Below are 14,572 nucleotides of genomic sequence, written 5' to 3'. Positions count from 1 at the left end.
AAAGTATAAATTTGAGATTTTGAGTGATTAAAGTGATATCAGAGAAAAAAAATTAATTAATAAATAAACACCAGAGACAATAAATTCAACAATTCAACAGATCAGTTCATCATAATAACATTAGCCTAATTACATAATGTGAAACAACTATTTTTTAATTGATATTTAAACTTGCAATTTACACGATTACAAACCACAGAGAGATAAATGGCACAAGTATTTAGTCTACATAAATTAAATAGGCTACAAAAATATACACATTAACACAGATGTCAGAAATACGGAGGTCTGGGGACCTTTTCATGTTCATAATCTAACAGATACAGAGTTACATTGTGTCTCTTTCTCTAAACCTTCTGCCTTTGCACATGTGTTCTCCCTGAAAAGGGCAGATGTCTTCCTGGCACTCCCAGCACGGCTTAATATCATGGCCATCACAAGCGTCGAGTTTGCACAGATCGCAGCCTTCGGTTTTCGTCTTTTTGCGAATCATCCGTCGAAGCTCCCAGCGTTTAGCGTCATCCACACAGCACGCCACGTCAACCACGCTGATGCGCTTGGGGTCCCACACGCAGTCCTCCTCGCGACCAGACTTGATGAAGGAGATGTTGCTGTCTGGTGGAACCCACGCGCAGTCGTACCCGTTGAGGTGCCACGATTTCTGGAGAGGATGATTGTTACAGTCTATTTTCTTCACTTTCCCCACACGAACCCTCAGTTTGAAAACGACTTTGTCCTTCTTGTCAGTATTATGCGGGTAACATTTGGCTTTCTCAATGTTACGACTGACATAAACCCCGGGGCCCAGCATTCCATCTTTGGATGGTTTAAATCCTTTATCAATGATGGTTTTGGCTTTTGTCAAATGTGTGCCGTGGAACATTGTATATCCCTCTGGGCTTCTTCGCCCGAAAACGGGCGAAAACTTGAACGTTTTGAAATGTTTAATTTTTTTGCTTCATCGGATGGGGATGAAACTTGGTGACTTTTGTTGTATTACCTATATGAACACACAAAACAATCAAGGAGATGATTCTGATATGTTAAAGGGTCGTAAAAAAAAAAGTCACACTTAGCTTCCTCCCGCCCGAAAACGGGCGACATAGGAAATGAATGGGAAATACGAAAAAATAGGAAAACTCAGAGAAACTTTTGGTGGTACAAGCTACAGATCAGCAACTGTGCTGAAAAAAAGTGTACAGCAATGAAGGGGTGACACTCTAGAACATCAAGAGTGCAAATAAGACCCCCCCCCACACACACACACACACACACCCACGCACACAAACACACACACACATACACAGATAAACTGGCGACTGCAACAGCAAATTTGTAGAATATTCCACATAAAATCAATAAATGAAAAAAAAAAACTTGCTCAAATGCACACACACACACACACACACACACACACACACACAGAGAGAGAGAGAGAGAGAGAGAGAGAGAGAGACTGGTAAGACTGCAACAGCAAATTTTGAGAATATGCAAAAATAAATAAATAAAAAATACAAAAGACTCTCGCTCAAATGCAACACACACACACACACACACACACATTCACTCACACATACACACACACACACACACAGAGAGAGAGAGAGAGATAGAGAGATTAACTGACTGCAACAGCAAATTTTTTTGAATATGCAAAATAAAATCAATAAATAAAAAAAAACATCTCGCTCAAATGCAAATACACACACACACACACACACACACACAGAGAGAGAGAGAGAGAGAGATAAGGCAAGACCGCAACAGCAAATTTATAGAATATGGAAAATAAAATCAATAAATGAAAACAAATCTTGCTCAAATACACACACACACACAGAGAGAGAGAGAGAGAGAGAGAGAGAGAGAGAGAGAGAAAATGTACTGTTAGACTGCAACAGAACAAATTTTGAGAATGTAAAATAAAATCAATAAATGAAACGCTCGCATACACATAAATAATCATAAATAAATCATAAATAATTTAAAATCCAAAAGATATTCTTATCCTCTCTCTTACAGACACAGACATACAGACACACACACACACACACACACACACACACACACACACACTCTCTCACTCTCTCCAGGCTAATCACAGTATTTGTTTATAAAACAACATTTCCTCCCCTGCCTGCTACCGTGGCTACTGGTTAGATCAAAGAATCAAGATTGCCCCCCCCCCACCGGTAACCACCACACCAATCAGAGTATATGTTTATAAAACAGTCACTTTCCCCTCAACCTGCTACCACAGCACAATTCATTCTTCAGCAAAAATGTCAAGGAGATATACAGCTGAAGAGACCCTGCAATTCTTGCTTCAGGCAAGTGACAATGAAGCCTTTAGTGAAGATGATGACTCTTCAGGCACAGAGGATGCTTTAGAGGTTGACCCAGAGTTTCAGGTGACAGATGATCAGCCATCAGAGGATGATTCAGAGGAGGAAGGCCCTCAGGGAGATCCATCATTCCAATCTAAAAATGGGGAAATAATTTGGAGTTCTTCTCCTCCACTACAAACTCCAGGAAGAGCACGATCAGAGGAGATCATCAGAAAGAGACCTGGGCCCACAAGGTATGCGATTTCAAGAGCTGAGGATATCAAGTCAACTTTTGAATTGTTTTTCCCACGCTCTATTCAGACCATCTTAGTTACCATGACAAATATGGAGGGGAACAGAGTTTATGGCGATCAGTGGAAAAAGCTTGACTGGGCTGAATTAGAAGCTTTCATGGGTCTTTTGATTCTTGCTGGTGTTATGAAATCAAACGGAGAATCAACACGAAGCCTGTGGGATGGGTGAGATGGGGAGAGCTATTTTTCGGGCCACCATGCCTCTCAAAGATTTTATCAAATTGTCTGGTGTTATTCGTTTTGATGACAAAACAACCAGAAGGCAAAGAAAAGAAACCGACAAGCTGGCACCCATCCGTGAACTGTGGGACAAATGGGTGGAAAGGCTTCCCCTGATGTATAATCCAGGCATGTATGTCACAGTGGATGAATGTTTGATTGGATTCAGAGGCCGGTGCCAATTTAAACAATATATGCCAAGCAAACCGGCTAAATATGGCCTGAAAATATGGGCAGCCTGCGACGCAAAATCCAGCTACAGCCACAACATGCAGGTCTACACGGGTAAACCGGAAGGAGCACAAAGGGAACAACATCTGGGCAAACGTGTGGTGCTTGACCTGGTACACGATCTGAAGGGGCACATTGTCATGTGTGACAATTTTTTCACGTCTTATGCACTTGGTACAGAGCTCCTGCAAAGAAAAATAAGGATGCTGGGCACTGTAAGGAAGAACAGAGCGGAGCTCCCAAGTGCATTGGTCACAATGCAAAACAGGCCACTTCATTCTTCACTTTTTGGATTCACTGAGACACACACCATCGTGTCGTACTCCCCCAAAAAAAAGAAGAATGTGATTCTGATGAGCACCATGCATAATAATGCAGGAGTGAGTGACCGCGAAGACAGAAAGCCCATGATGATTCTAGATTACAATGCCACCAAAGGAGGAGTCGATAATCTAGACAAGGTATGTGGTATTTGTTCAATGCTAAAAATAATTGTACAATAATTACTTATATTCTAAGATAAATGATAAATTGAACTTGAAATGTATTGAGAAAAAAGTAAATTGCATTATAAAATAGATTTACTAAAATGTTGTACATGTTTGTGTAATATTACAGATTGTTGCAACATACACCTGTGCCCGAAAAACAGCTCGTTGGCCCATGGCTATCTTTTTTAACATCCTGGATGTCTCGGCCTACAACTCCTTTGTTCTATGGAGGGAGATTAATCCAACCTGGGGGCAGCAGAAAAGCTACAAGAGGCGGATTTTTCTCCAGGAGCTGGGGAAAGCGCTGGTCTACCCATTCATGAAAAGGCGTCCGCACATTCCTCGAACACCGGCCTCTGTGAGCATCCTAAAAAGCGTAAAGGACTCTAGAGATGAGGAAGCTGGTCCCTCGTCTTCCTTGTCTGCCTCATCGGCCGGTCCACCTACAGCTGCCTCATCGGCCGGTCCACCTACAGCTGCCTCATCTTCCTCATCGGCCGGTCCACCTACAGCTGCCTCATCTTCCTCATCGGCCGGTCCACCTACAGCTGCCTCGTCGGCCGGTCCACCTACAGCTGCCTCGTCGGCCGGTCCACCTACAGCTGCCTCATCGGCCGGTCCACCTACAGCTGCCTCATCGGCCGGTCCACCTACAGCTGCCTCGTCGGCCGGTCCACCTACAGCTGCCTCATCGGCCGGTCCACCTACAGCTGCCTCGTCGGCCGGTCCACCTACAGCTGCCTCGTCGGCCGGTCCACCTACAGCTGCCTCGTCGGCCGGTCCACCTACAGCTGCCTCATCGGCCGGTCCACCTACAGCTGCCTCGTCGGCCGGTCCACCTACAGCTGCCTCATCGGCCGGTCCACCTACAGCTGCCTCATCGGCCGGTCCACCTACAGCTGCCTCATCGGCCGGTCCACCTACAGCTGCCTCATCTTCCTCATCGGCCGGTCCACCTACAGCTGCCTCATCTTCCTCATCGGCCGGTCCACCTACAGCTGCCTCGTCGGCCGGTCCACCTACAGCTGCCTCGTCGGCCGGTCCACCTACAGCTGCCTCGTCGGCCGGTCCACCTACAGCTGCCTCGTCGGCCGGTCCACCTACAGCTGCCTCATCGGCCGGTCCACCTACAGCTGCCTCGTCGGCCGGTCCACCTACTGCTGCCTCGTCGGCCGGTCCACCTACAGCTGCCTCGTCGGCCGTTCCACCTACAGCTGCCTCGTCGGCCGGTCCACCTACAGCTGCCTCATCGGCCGGTCCACCTACAGCTGCCTCGCCGGCCGGTCCACCTACAGCTGCCTCGTCGGCCGGTCCACCTACAGCTGCCTCGTCGGCCGGTCCACCTACAGCTGCCTCATCGGCCGGTCCACCTACAGCTGCCTCGTCGGCCGGTCCACCTACAGCTGCCTCGTCGGCCGGTCCACCTACAGCTGCCTCGTCGGCCGGTCCACCTACAGCTGCCTCATCGGCCGGTCCACCTACAGCTGCCTCGTCGGCCGGTCCACCTACAGCTGCCTCGCCGGCCGGTCCACCTACAGCTGCCTCGTCGGCCGGTCCACCTACAGCTGCCTCGTCGGCCGGTCCACCTACAGCTGCCTCTTCGGCCGGTCCACCTACAGCTGCCTCGTCGGCCGGTCCACCTACAGCTGCCTCGTCGGCCGGTCCACCTACAGCTGCCTCGTCGGCCGGTCCACCTACAGCTGCCTCGTCGGCCGGTCCACCTACAGCTGCCTCATCGGCCGGTCCACCTACAGCTGCCTCGTCGGCCGGTCCACCTACAGCTGCCTCATCGGCCGGTCCACCTACAGCTGCCTCATCGGCCGGTCCACCTACAGCTGCCTCGTCGGCCGGTCCACCTACAGCTGCCTCATCGGCCGGTCCACCTACAGCTGCCTCGTCGGCCGGTCCACCTACAGCTGCCTCGTCGGCCGGTCCACCTACAGCTGCCTCGTCGGCCGGTCCACCTACAGCTGCCTCATCGGCCGGTCCACCTACAGCTGCCTCGTCGGCCGGTCCACCTACAGCTGCCTCATCGGCCGGTCCACCTACAGCTGCCTCATCTTCCTCATCGGCCGGTCCACCTACAGCTGCCTCATCGGCCGGTCCACCTACAGCTGCCTCATCGGCCGGTCCACCTACAGCTGCCTCATCGGCCGGTCCACCTACAGCTGCCTCGTCGGCCGGTCCACCTACAGCTGCCTCGTCGGCCGGTCCACCTACAGCTGCCTCGTCGGCCGGTCCACCTACAGCTGCCTCGTCTTCCTCATCATCCGGTCCACCTACAGCTGCCTCGTCTGCCGGTGCGTGCAGACTGGTACATCGACAAGCGGACAAAAGAAAAAGGTGCCAAATGTGCTGGCCGGAAGATGTTAAAACCAGCACTATTTGCAAAAAATGCAAACTTCCAGTCTGCAAGAAGCACTTTGTCACTATCTGTGACTTCTGCAGTAATTAGTAAAACAATTAGGCTACAATTTGTATGTATATATTTCAAATAATATGTAGCATTATTATTATTACCATATTTATTTTTTTTATTAAATTTACGGTTTGATAATTATTGTTTGTTTTTATTTTAGTATATGAGTTCCTGATATATATTCCATATTCAACAATAAATAAAATAAATACAGTTTGTATGTATATAGTTAAAATGTTTGTAATGTTTATTAATATTATTATTATTATTATTAACATTTCATTTTTTAACCTAGAGTTTGATAATGATTGTTTGCTGTTGTTATTTTATGTTTATTTCTGTTCGATCATAATTGCTGTTCCCTTATGAAGTTATTACTTATTGAATTAAAATTAATAAAAAATACAAATTTTTTGCTAAATGTCTGTATAACGTGTTTTGAATTATCACTAACCATCCCTTATTTTGTTCAATTATTTGAATAATCAAATACTGAGTAACAAAAATGTTTGCATTGTGTTCCCTTTCTAACCAAATGCTATACTTTGATTGTAATCATAATGCAAAACCTGATACTTATCTAAACATTTTTGTTAAAAAAATAAAGTAATCATCTTTTAGAATATCTAAATGTATATCTAAATTAAAAAAAAAACGAATAAGATAGAGATATCATGTCTAAAACAACAAAAGGAATCAAAAAGCCTTTCTATATAGGATATATAGGAAGCTATAGCAGCCTACAGGCTGGTACAGGACATTACACAAAAGTGGCTATTTTTTAAAGCCACTAGATGAAGTTCTTCTCCTGGAACATTTTTTTTTTTTTAGGCTGGCACTCTATTTTGATGTGAAATGCTGCATTTATTGAAATTTTTTTTAAATAAATATAAAATAAAAAATGATATATTAATTCTAATGGAAAAAATAGCTCATAAAAATTATATAATTAATGCAAAGTATCATAAAAAATTCTAAAAATTCTAAATAATAATCAGAAAACATTATAGAACAAAAATATATATGATTGGTTATCCTGGGAAAAAGTAAAGTACAATTTTAAGGCTTCGCCCGTTTTCGGGCGGGAGGAAGCTAAGTGTGACCCATTTACGAAGAAGCCCAGAGGGATATACACGGCCTGACTCCGGTTCCTGGTTCTCGGACAGAGATTTAGTGCCGTCTTTAAAAGCTTTCCATCCAAAGAAAGACACCCCTCTCTCCATTCTAAGATTGAATACGAAGATTAAATTAATATATAGCCTACACCCACTAAAACGATGTTTTATTTTTAAAATCTACTCATATTTGCTCACCTCCTTCAGGATCTTCTTTGCCACCGGTAACGTTCTACTTTCGATTTCGTTGCATAAGAAAAGAAAGAAAAAAATTCTAGGTTTCCTTTTGCTATCCTAAATACCATTAAACACCAAGGATGTTTTCTAGACCTAGATGTTTTATAAAAAGTGGCTCTTGGTTATCATTACATTTCTAAATGAACCACAATGTTTAACATCCTCATGACAACTTTAAATTAAGCCATATAAAGTAAATTCTTACAGATAGGCTAAAGTCCCTCTGGGACATCTTTGCCTTTCTGAAACTTCATTTGATTTAATTAACCCTTCCTTTAGACTATAACTTTGGTTTAACGTAAAATGTTAATGAAACTAACTTCGTTCTTAAATTTTTTTTTGCTATATCCTTTATTTTATTTAGCTATTATTATCCAGTGGTGACAAGCAGAATAATCCATTCCTGGGTTTTAAACCAGTCTTTACATAGCATATCCACCAGGGTACCCCATATCCCTCCTTATTTCCTCCGAAAGGAAAGTTTTTGACACGGGGCCTCCTTGTTTAAGAAAAAAAAAATCCCCCGAGAGCAGAGATTTTGGATTTTTAGATATTTTCACTTGTCTTCATCCTAATGTGGTACTGTAGGAAAAATGACCTTCCTCTTTTTTCTTCCTCATTTTCCTCGCAGTCACACTCTCCATATTTTTTTCAACAGTGCAGCTTCAATAGTGTACCCTGGTCTACAGTAGATGCAAATTATTAAGAAACGTCTCCAAGCCATTTATTTGCATTTAACCAAATGATGAAGGCTTCACAAGCGAAGCCATGTGAAGGGTATGAATAGAGGTGCGTGAGATTGATCATACATATATGTCTACTTAGCTTTTTAAATCTTCTTTCTTCCTTTTATATAATGAACGTGGTGTATGAGTTCTGCTGGAACAGAAAACAAAACTGAAGACCTGAGAAACCTCACAGCGCTCCGCTAAAATTATGATGGAGACAGGTGAGAGTTATTGAGATTGTACGTGATTTTTTTTTTCATATACTAGCCTATATTAAATTTTGTTTCGATGTTTAATTTGTAACGCGTTACTGTTGGAGAAGTAGCTACATTTACATTAAATGTGCTCACGTAGGTAGGCTATTCGTAAATTATGATTAAATTTGTTTTAAAAGTATATGTCGACAAAAGCATATTTGTAGGCTATATATTTGTATATAACCTAATACCATATTTCTTCGCTGTTTTCATCTAAATGTGGGCTATATATAAAACATAAAGCCTAAATCTATCTTTTAAAGACGTAAAACATAAAAAATAAAGAAATTAAAAGAAACTTTAAATACATTTTTACAATCTGTATAACAACTGACACGTGCAAATAAGTGCTTTGGAAATGGGGGTTTTCATAAACTAAGTTGTGATAAACGTAATTTCTTGTTAAAGGCTAACAGGAATGGTAAATAAACAAAAATTAATAATAATTATGTGTGTACATCATTGTTTTTGACACTCTTTTGTTTTCTAAGAATTTGTTTTGAGTCAGGTGATTATAACAGTCTTCTTAGAGACCGAAGTGTGTATTAAATATATGATTAAATGTAGTCGTTTTCTGCCATCTATCCCACAACAGTTAGCATTTCAAGTCCTCTCTTGTCTCTTTCTATATGTCAAGTACTGTCATTTATGGCTGTTAAGGGGTGGATTATGACATCGGGCTAAACGACTGTGTGTGCACACCTTAAACCACAGGTGTGTGTCTGAGAAAGATATTAGTCTATCGCTGAGAACTTCTGTTTGCCTAAGGATCTGAATTTGAAACCTTAAGATCTAAAACTATGTCAATACTACATAAGCTATAATGTTGTGTGTTTAACACTAAATGTTTTGCAATGATTTTTCCTCAGGCTTGGGTGTGAACATAAGTGTGTGCTCCCAGTTACTTTACATTGAAAGATTTACAGCAGGAATTCTGAATCTAGAGATACACATTTTACTTGTGTTTTTTTCTATTGAAATGTATAAGCCCCTGAGTGGGTAATGTTTGAACAGAGTTGTACTGCTCTACAGGAATGTAATCTCCACTAAGTAGATGAAGAAATTAACTCTAACAATGTTTATATTCCATGTAAATGATTAAACTCCATGCACAGTGGTTAATCAAGAGCACTTACAGTGCATTACACCTGCTTTACTCACAGTTTACAGCCCTAAACAATGCTCTCAACAAAAGAAAACTTAAGACCATGAATCAATTTCTTGAGTGGTATAAACGTATGGACTTATAAGAAATACAAACTGTTTAAAACACATATATGTTTATATTTAACACATTTTATAGATCCTATTTGCATGAAGACTTTATTTCAAGAACCTCTGTTGTACATGGTCTAAGAAATTTCATTCACAGTCTAATTACAATAACCTTAAAATATTTTATAGTGTAAAAAAAAAATTGTTTAATAATTATAAAGTTTTAATCAAAACAAAAAGTTTCAATCGACAGTAATTCAGTTTGCTTATGTCTGTATTACTGGATATTAATATAAAGGTCAGAAGAAAGCACTGTGATAAGTTTTGAAGTTTTGTTATTGAAGTTGTAAATAAAACAATTATTAGAGTAGATTTTTCAGTCTTTGTAATTCATAATTTTTATTCAATCTATTAATCGCAATTTCTTGGTAGGTAATTGTTGAATTTACTAACAATTTCTGAGTAATAAATTGTTTCTACATGATTTTTAGTTTTTCAGTGCAGATTCAAAACCCCTTGAATAAGAGTTTCTGGGGTTACCTATATATTGAGTATAATCACATTGAAAATCAAGACAAACAAAAAATCTTCAATAAAGCCAAACTATCAGCATGGTTGCATATGTTTAGGTATAACAATTCATGATTCATCATTGATTTAAACGATATAAAATAAAACTAATAACTATTTACAATGACTTCAAAAATATTACATTATGACTATGAAACTAGTAGTTAATACTCAGCATTCTTTGTGTGAAATTATGTAAAAGATACTTAAAACAGCCTTACTGTGAAATTATTTTAATTTTATCAAAAGAGATATGCCCTTGTGATATTCTTTTTATCACAAAAAAGACTTCCATCAATGTGGAAAGCTTTTGGAACAGTTGTATTTACATAAATACATAGTCATTTTGAACATTTATTCCTGGTTATTCAAAGAAAATTAGATTAACCAGAAGGTTCGTGAAAGCATGGCATTTTTACTTTGCACTATTTTATACATGATCTATGATTATATAAACATGATCTTTGTAGTGCTTTGTTATACTTTATTTCTTAATGCCATAAACATTTGTAAATACATTTCTTTCTCCCCACAGAGTATTCCAAGAGAGTATACCAAGGTGTCAGAGTCAAGCATACGGTCAAAGATCTTCTTGCAGAGAAGCGATTACGACAGACAAATGCACCCCGATTCAGTGTAAGTTAGCCATTATTCTAACCACCTGGTCTGATTTTCTCGCATATTATCTTGATAATCCCATAACCATAAGTTATTTACTCTGTCTTTATACAACAGACAGTATCTGAATATAACATACAAACAAATTTAAGTATAAAGTGTAAGATATCTCTCACACAGCCACACGGTTTAGCGCATCCAAGCTAGTCATGTCCTTGTTACTTTTTTTTGTGATAAATATCAGGCACACCTGCCAAAATCAGATCTACCTTCCTGAAAGGGCACAGACAGGTATTGTTACCAGTAGACGGTTAAACCCAAGCCTTAACCGAGGTTATCACTGAGGGATTTGCGACAAAATACAAAAGAACAGACAGTCCTTGTGCTCAAGTGAACTCTGGCTGCAGGTTGTTGTCTGCTGTTGTTTTGTTTTCTGTCCTTATTGAAACTAATGGGCCAGTTGGTTCATGCAAATGCCTCAGACGAGGTGGTTGGCCTCAATATATATCTGAACAACAGTCTAGCATAGAGATACACATTACATATTCTACATGATTAATAAAAAGCACTAGTTCTTTATAGAAATAAATAGTTACCTATGATAAGAATTCCCTTTACAGAATGCGGCATGAATTGACTGTGAGTCTCTAACAAAGAATGATATCTACTAAACAAATTAACTTAATTCCACTGCGTTCTTCTCCGGCACGTTGCAGACTCAACTGGGATATGTTCCCAGTCATCCAATGATTTCTTTAGATCCTTGTGGCAAAATCTCATGAGAAGAGTACACACTCCACCGGAGGGAAGTGTACATTCAGAGCGAGGGGGGAACGCTGTTGTGACACTGGCAAATCATATTCAAATATCCTCCCACATGATTTGCCTGGCTTTCAACAGAACAAGCACTAAAACTTGCGCCTTCCTCTCTTTTTCTCCATATTCTCACTGGCTGTAAATCAGGCAAATAGAAAGCAGCCCAAAGGGGGTTCTGTGTTTCTCTTTGCCTTTACATTGTGGGGAGATTCATTACACGCTGTCTTCCTAAGTGAAGTTTATGAGAAACACACATACATAGACAGCCTGTGTTAGTGTCAACTGACGCTCTAACGTTTTTGGTTTTCAGACGAGCAGCAGTTCCTCTCAGCCAGCTTTTGTGCCAATGCCTGGTGAGTCCGTCTGGTAATGCTTATACAGTCCTAGATCTAATTAGATAGTCAGGTGTGCTCAGTGAGAGGCTAATTCATCTTGAATCAGGGAGTTAACAGAATTTCCTGCTTTCTCTTGCAGGGTCGCATATGCTTCCTGGTTACTACAGTATGAGAAGATCCTTCCTCCCAGACTCAGAGCTCTGCCATCCCATGAAGCAGTACTCCCCAGACACTTACTCTTCGGCGCTGGGAAGCAAGGCCTTCTCGTACGACCATCCCTCCACTTATCCTTCCTTCATCGACAGCTACTACACTCCTGATTCATATGGAGATTACAGAGGGCCAACATCTTATACCACCAGCGGAGGGTCACTGTTTCCACCATCTGCACTACCAACACTACTACCAAGTCTGTCTGGAGATACATCTTCACACTTGCACTTGGTATTTACACTTCCTACAACTGATATTTTTGGGGTCAAAGATGAAGATGAAGAGTTTCCATGAAAAATAAAAATCTCCAAAACTCATCTTTTAAGTTCTGTTTGTGTTCATGTAGGTTTCATATGGTAATGAAAACAGAAACCGTTTCAATTCAATAGCTCCAAAATAAATAAATAAAAGGGGAAAAAAGTCCTTAACCCTTGGATATATGTGTGTGTACACATCTTAAACATTGTTTTCAAGTACATTTAAAAAAATTATTGTATCATACATATTATTGAATTTGTAAATATTAATCATGAATATCATGTTTTTTTTAACATTACCATTCAAAAATTTGGGGTCAGAAATTATTACTTTTATTGTAATACTTTAATTTCTAGGACACATTCAATTGATCAAAGTGACATTAAGGATATTCATAAGATTTCCATTCCAAATAAATGGTGTTCTTTTAAACTTTACATTCATCAAATAATTCAGAAGAAAGTGTATCACAGCTTCCACAAAAATGCCAAGCAGCAAAACCTTTTTCAACATTATTAATGATAAAAAAATGCTTCTTGAGCACCAAATCAGATCGATTAGAATGATTTCTGAAGGATGCTGATAATGATGGTGAAAATGTAGCTTTGTATCACAGAGATAAATTACATGTATATATTAAATATATAAATACATTTAAAAAAAAAATTTCATACTATTTCACAATATTACTCTTTTTGCTGTATCTTTGGTCAAATAAATACTGCATTGATGAGCAAAAGAGGCTTCCTTCAAAACTTTAAAAAACCCTACCGACTCCAAGCTTTTGAACAGTATTGTACAACCTGACATAACCATGACATAAAAAGGGTCACGCCACATGTTTTTGTAGACAGTTTTTTTATATATTAGCACAGAATTTGAAATTTTTTTGTTCCAAAGAATAATAATAAAAAGATTATGTCAGACTACTTAATAAATTTTTTCTTTTTAAAATTAGACTTCTCTTCTTCTTTTTCTTCAGTTGTATAACTCTGACATTTTTTACATTTTGCCCCAAAAATACATATCACAATTCATTTTTTGAATAAATTAATAGCGTCACATTATTGACCTGTTTTCTTTCGATATTAATGAAATTATTAATAAGCAATGGTGTTTCTCTATACTACAGAGAGACCCTTGGGATCAGCCATCGGAGGAACCAGTCGGTCAGTCAGAAGTTATATGTCCTGAGGGTTCAGCCCCTGTGGAAGACTCGCCGTCCCTGGGAGGGCCTGACTCTGGCAGTACTTCTCCATACCGTCTATCCTCGGGGCGCAGCGGGAGCTCAATCCCATCCAGCTCTCAGGCTTATACTCTACAACCCCTGGAAGATGTCCCATACCCGGCAGCATCATACACCTCTGCTTCCAGCTACTCCTGCCCGCCGTACATGACAACACCTGGAGACCTGGCTGTGGTGAAGATGACACCCGTCACCTCAGAGGAGGCTAGTGGTGGAGTGGTGTCTCTCAGTGACACTACACCCTGGGCTAAAGATGATGGAACTGGCCCCTGGTTGTCATATGAGACTAGGAGGGCTTTTTAAGAGGCTTAAATGACAATACAAAGACTGTGGACTAATCTTTTGCAATGACACAGCATCTTTATTCTTATAGAGAAGGAGATTATATAGGTTCATCATAAAAATGACCTCAAGAAATGCTGGTCACAATATACCATTTTAAACTGTTTGTACTGTTTAAGAAAACAGCAAAGTATGTGCTGATAGTTTAGTTAATTCGAGGTTTAATTATGCATTTTACATGCCCAGTCGCTCTAGAGTGAATTAGAAGGCAATGCTAACTTTTTTCCTTTCTTATATTTCCACTTGTAACATAAGCCCTCAATGATTGGTCACCAATATATAACTAGCAAATTAAAAAAAACAACAACAAGTATGTTAGACTTTTGTCACGAATGCCAATATAAAAAAAATAAAGCATGTTTTGGCTTGAAGAAGTGTGTTATCTTTATAAAACAGAACGGAATAGGCGTTGTAGTGAACAAACTTCTGTGTGAACAAGTGCTGTTGTTAGGACGCCAATGAGTTGTTAAGTTAAGGCCCCCTTAGTGACATGAGTGAATGAGGACATAAACGCATCGCCTGTTCAAATTGATCTTATTCGGGCAACTTATCTCTTATAAGTCATACATCTATCAAGCAATTAATATTTCAAATTAATAATAATAAATGAATGTATACTTA

The 14,572-nt window shown here is 40.2% G+C and overlaps 2 protein-coding genes across 5 annotated transcripts; one reads left to right on the top strand and one right to left on the bottom strand.

Moving 5' to 3' along the window:
* Positions 1-31: 31 nt before the first annotated feature.
* pou2af2 (POU class 2 homeobox associating factor 2) lies at positions 32-14,512 on the top strand. 4 transcript variants are annotated; one of them, XM_059550764.1, is made up of 5 exons: positions 32-327; positions 10,659-10,759; positions 11,868-11,910; positions 12,032-12,336; positions 13,496-14,512. In XM_059550764.1, exons 3-5 carry the CDS (start codon positions 11,904-11,906, stop codon positions 13,910-13,912), a joined length of 729 nt encoding a protein of 242 aa, XP_059406747.1. In that variant the 5' UTR covers positions 32-327; positions 10,659-10,759; positions 11,868-11,903; the 3' UTR covers positions 13,913-14,512. The 4 variants fall into 4 exon arrangements, with proteins under 4 accessions (XP_059406747.1, XP_059406746.1, XP_059406745.1 ...); XM_059550763.1 differs by lacking the exon at positions 32-327 and adding an exon at positions 8,011-8,142; XM_059550762.1 differs by lacking the exon at positions 32-327 and adding an exon at positions 8,165-8,302.
* gig2o (grass carp reovirus (GCRV)-induced gene 2o) lies at positions 181-7,439 on the bottom strand. Its single transcript, XM_059550768.1, has 3 exons — positions 7,315-7,439; positions 7,135-7,225; positions 181-892 (listed from the first exon to the last, which is right to left on the bottom strand). The coding sequence occupies exons 2-3, from the start codon at positions 7,222-7,224 to the stop codon at positions 329-331; spliced, it is 654 nt and encodes a 217-aa protein (XP_059406751.1). The 5' UTR covers position 7,225; positions 7,315-7,439; the 3' UTR covers positions 181-328.
* Positions 14,513-14,572: the final 60 nt, after the last annotated feature.

Source organism: Carassius carassius, chromosome 5, assembly GCF_963082965.1.
Source record: "Carassius carassius chromosome 5, fCarCar2.1, whole genome shotgun sequence".
NCBI lineage: Eukaryota > Metazoa > Chordata > Actinopteri > Cypriniformes > Cyprinidae > Carassius > Carassius carassius.
Note: the sequence above shows the minus strand (reverse complement) of the source record. Positions and strands in the feature narration are given on the sequence as shown.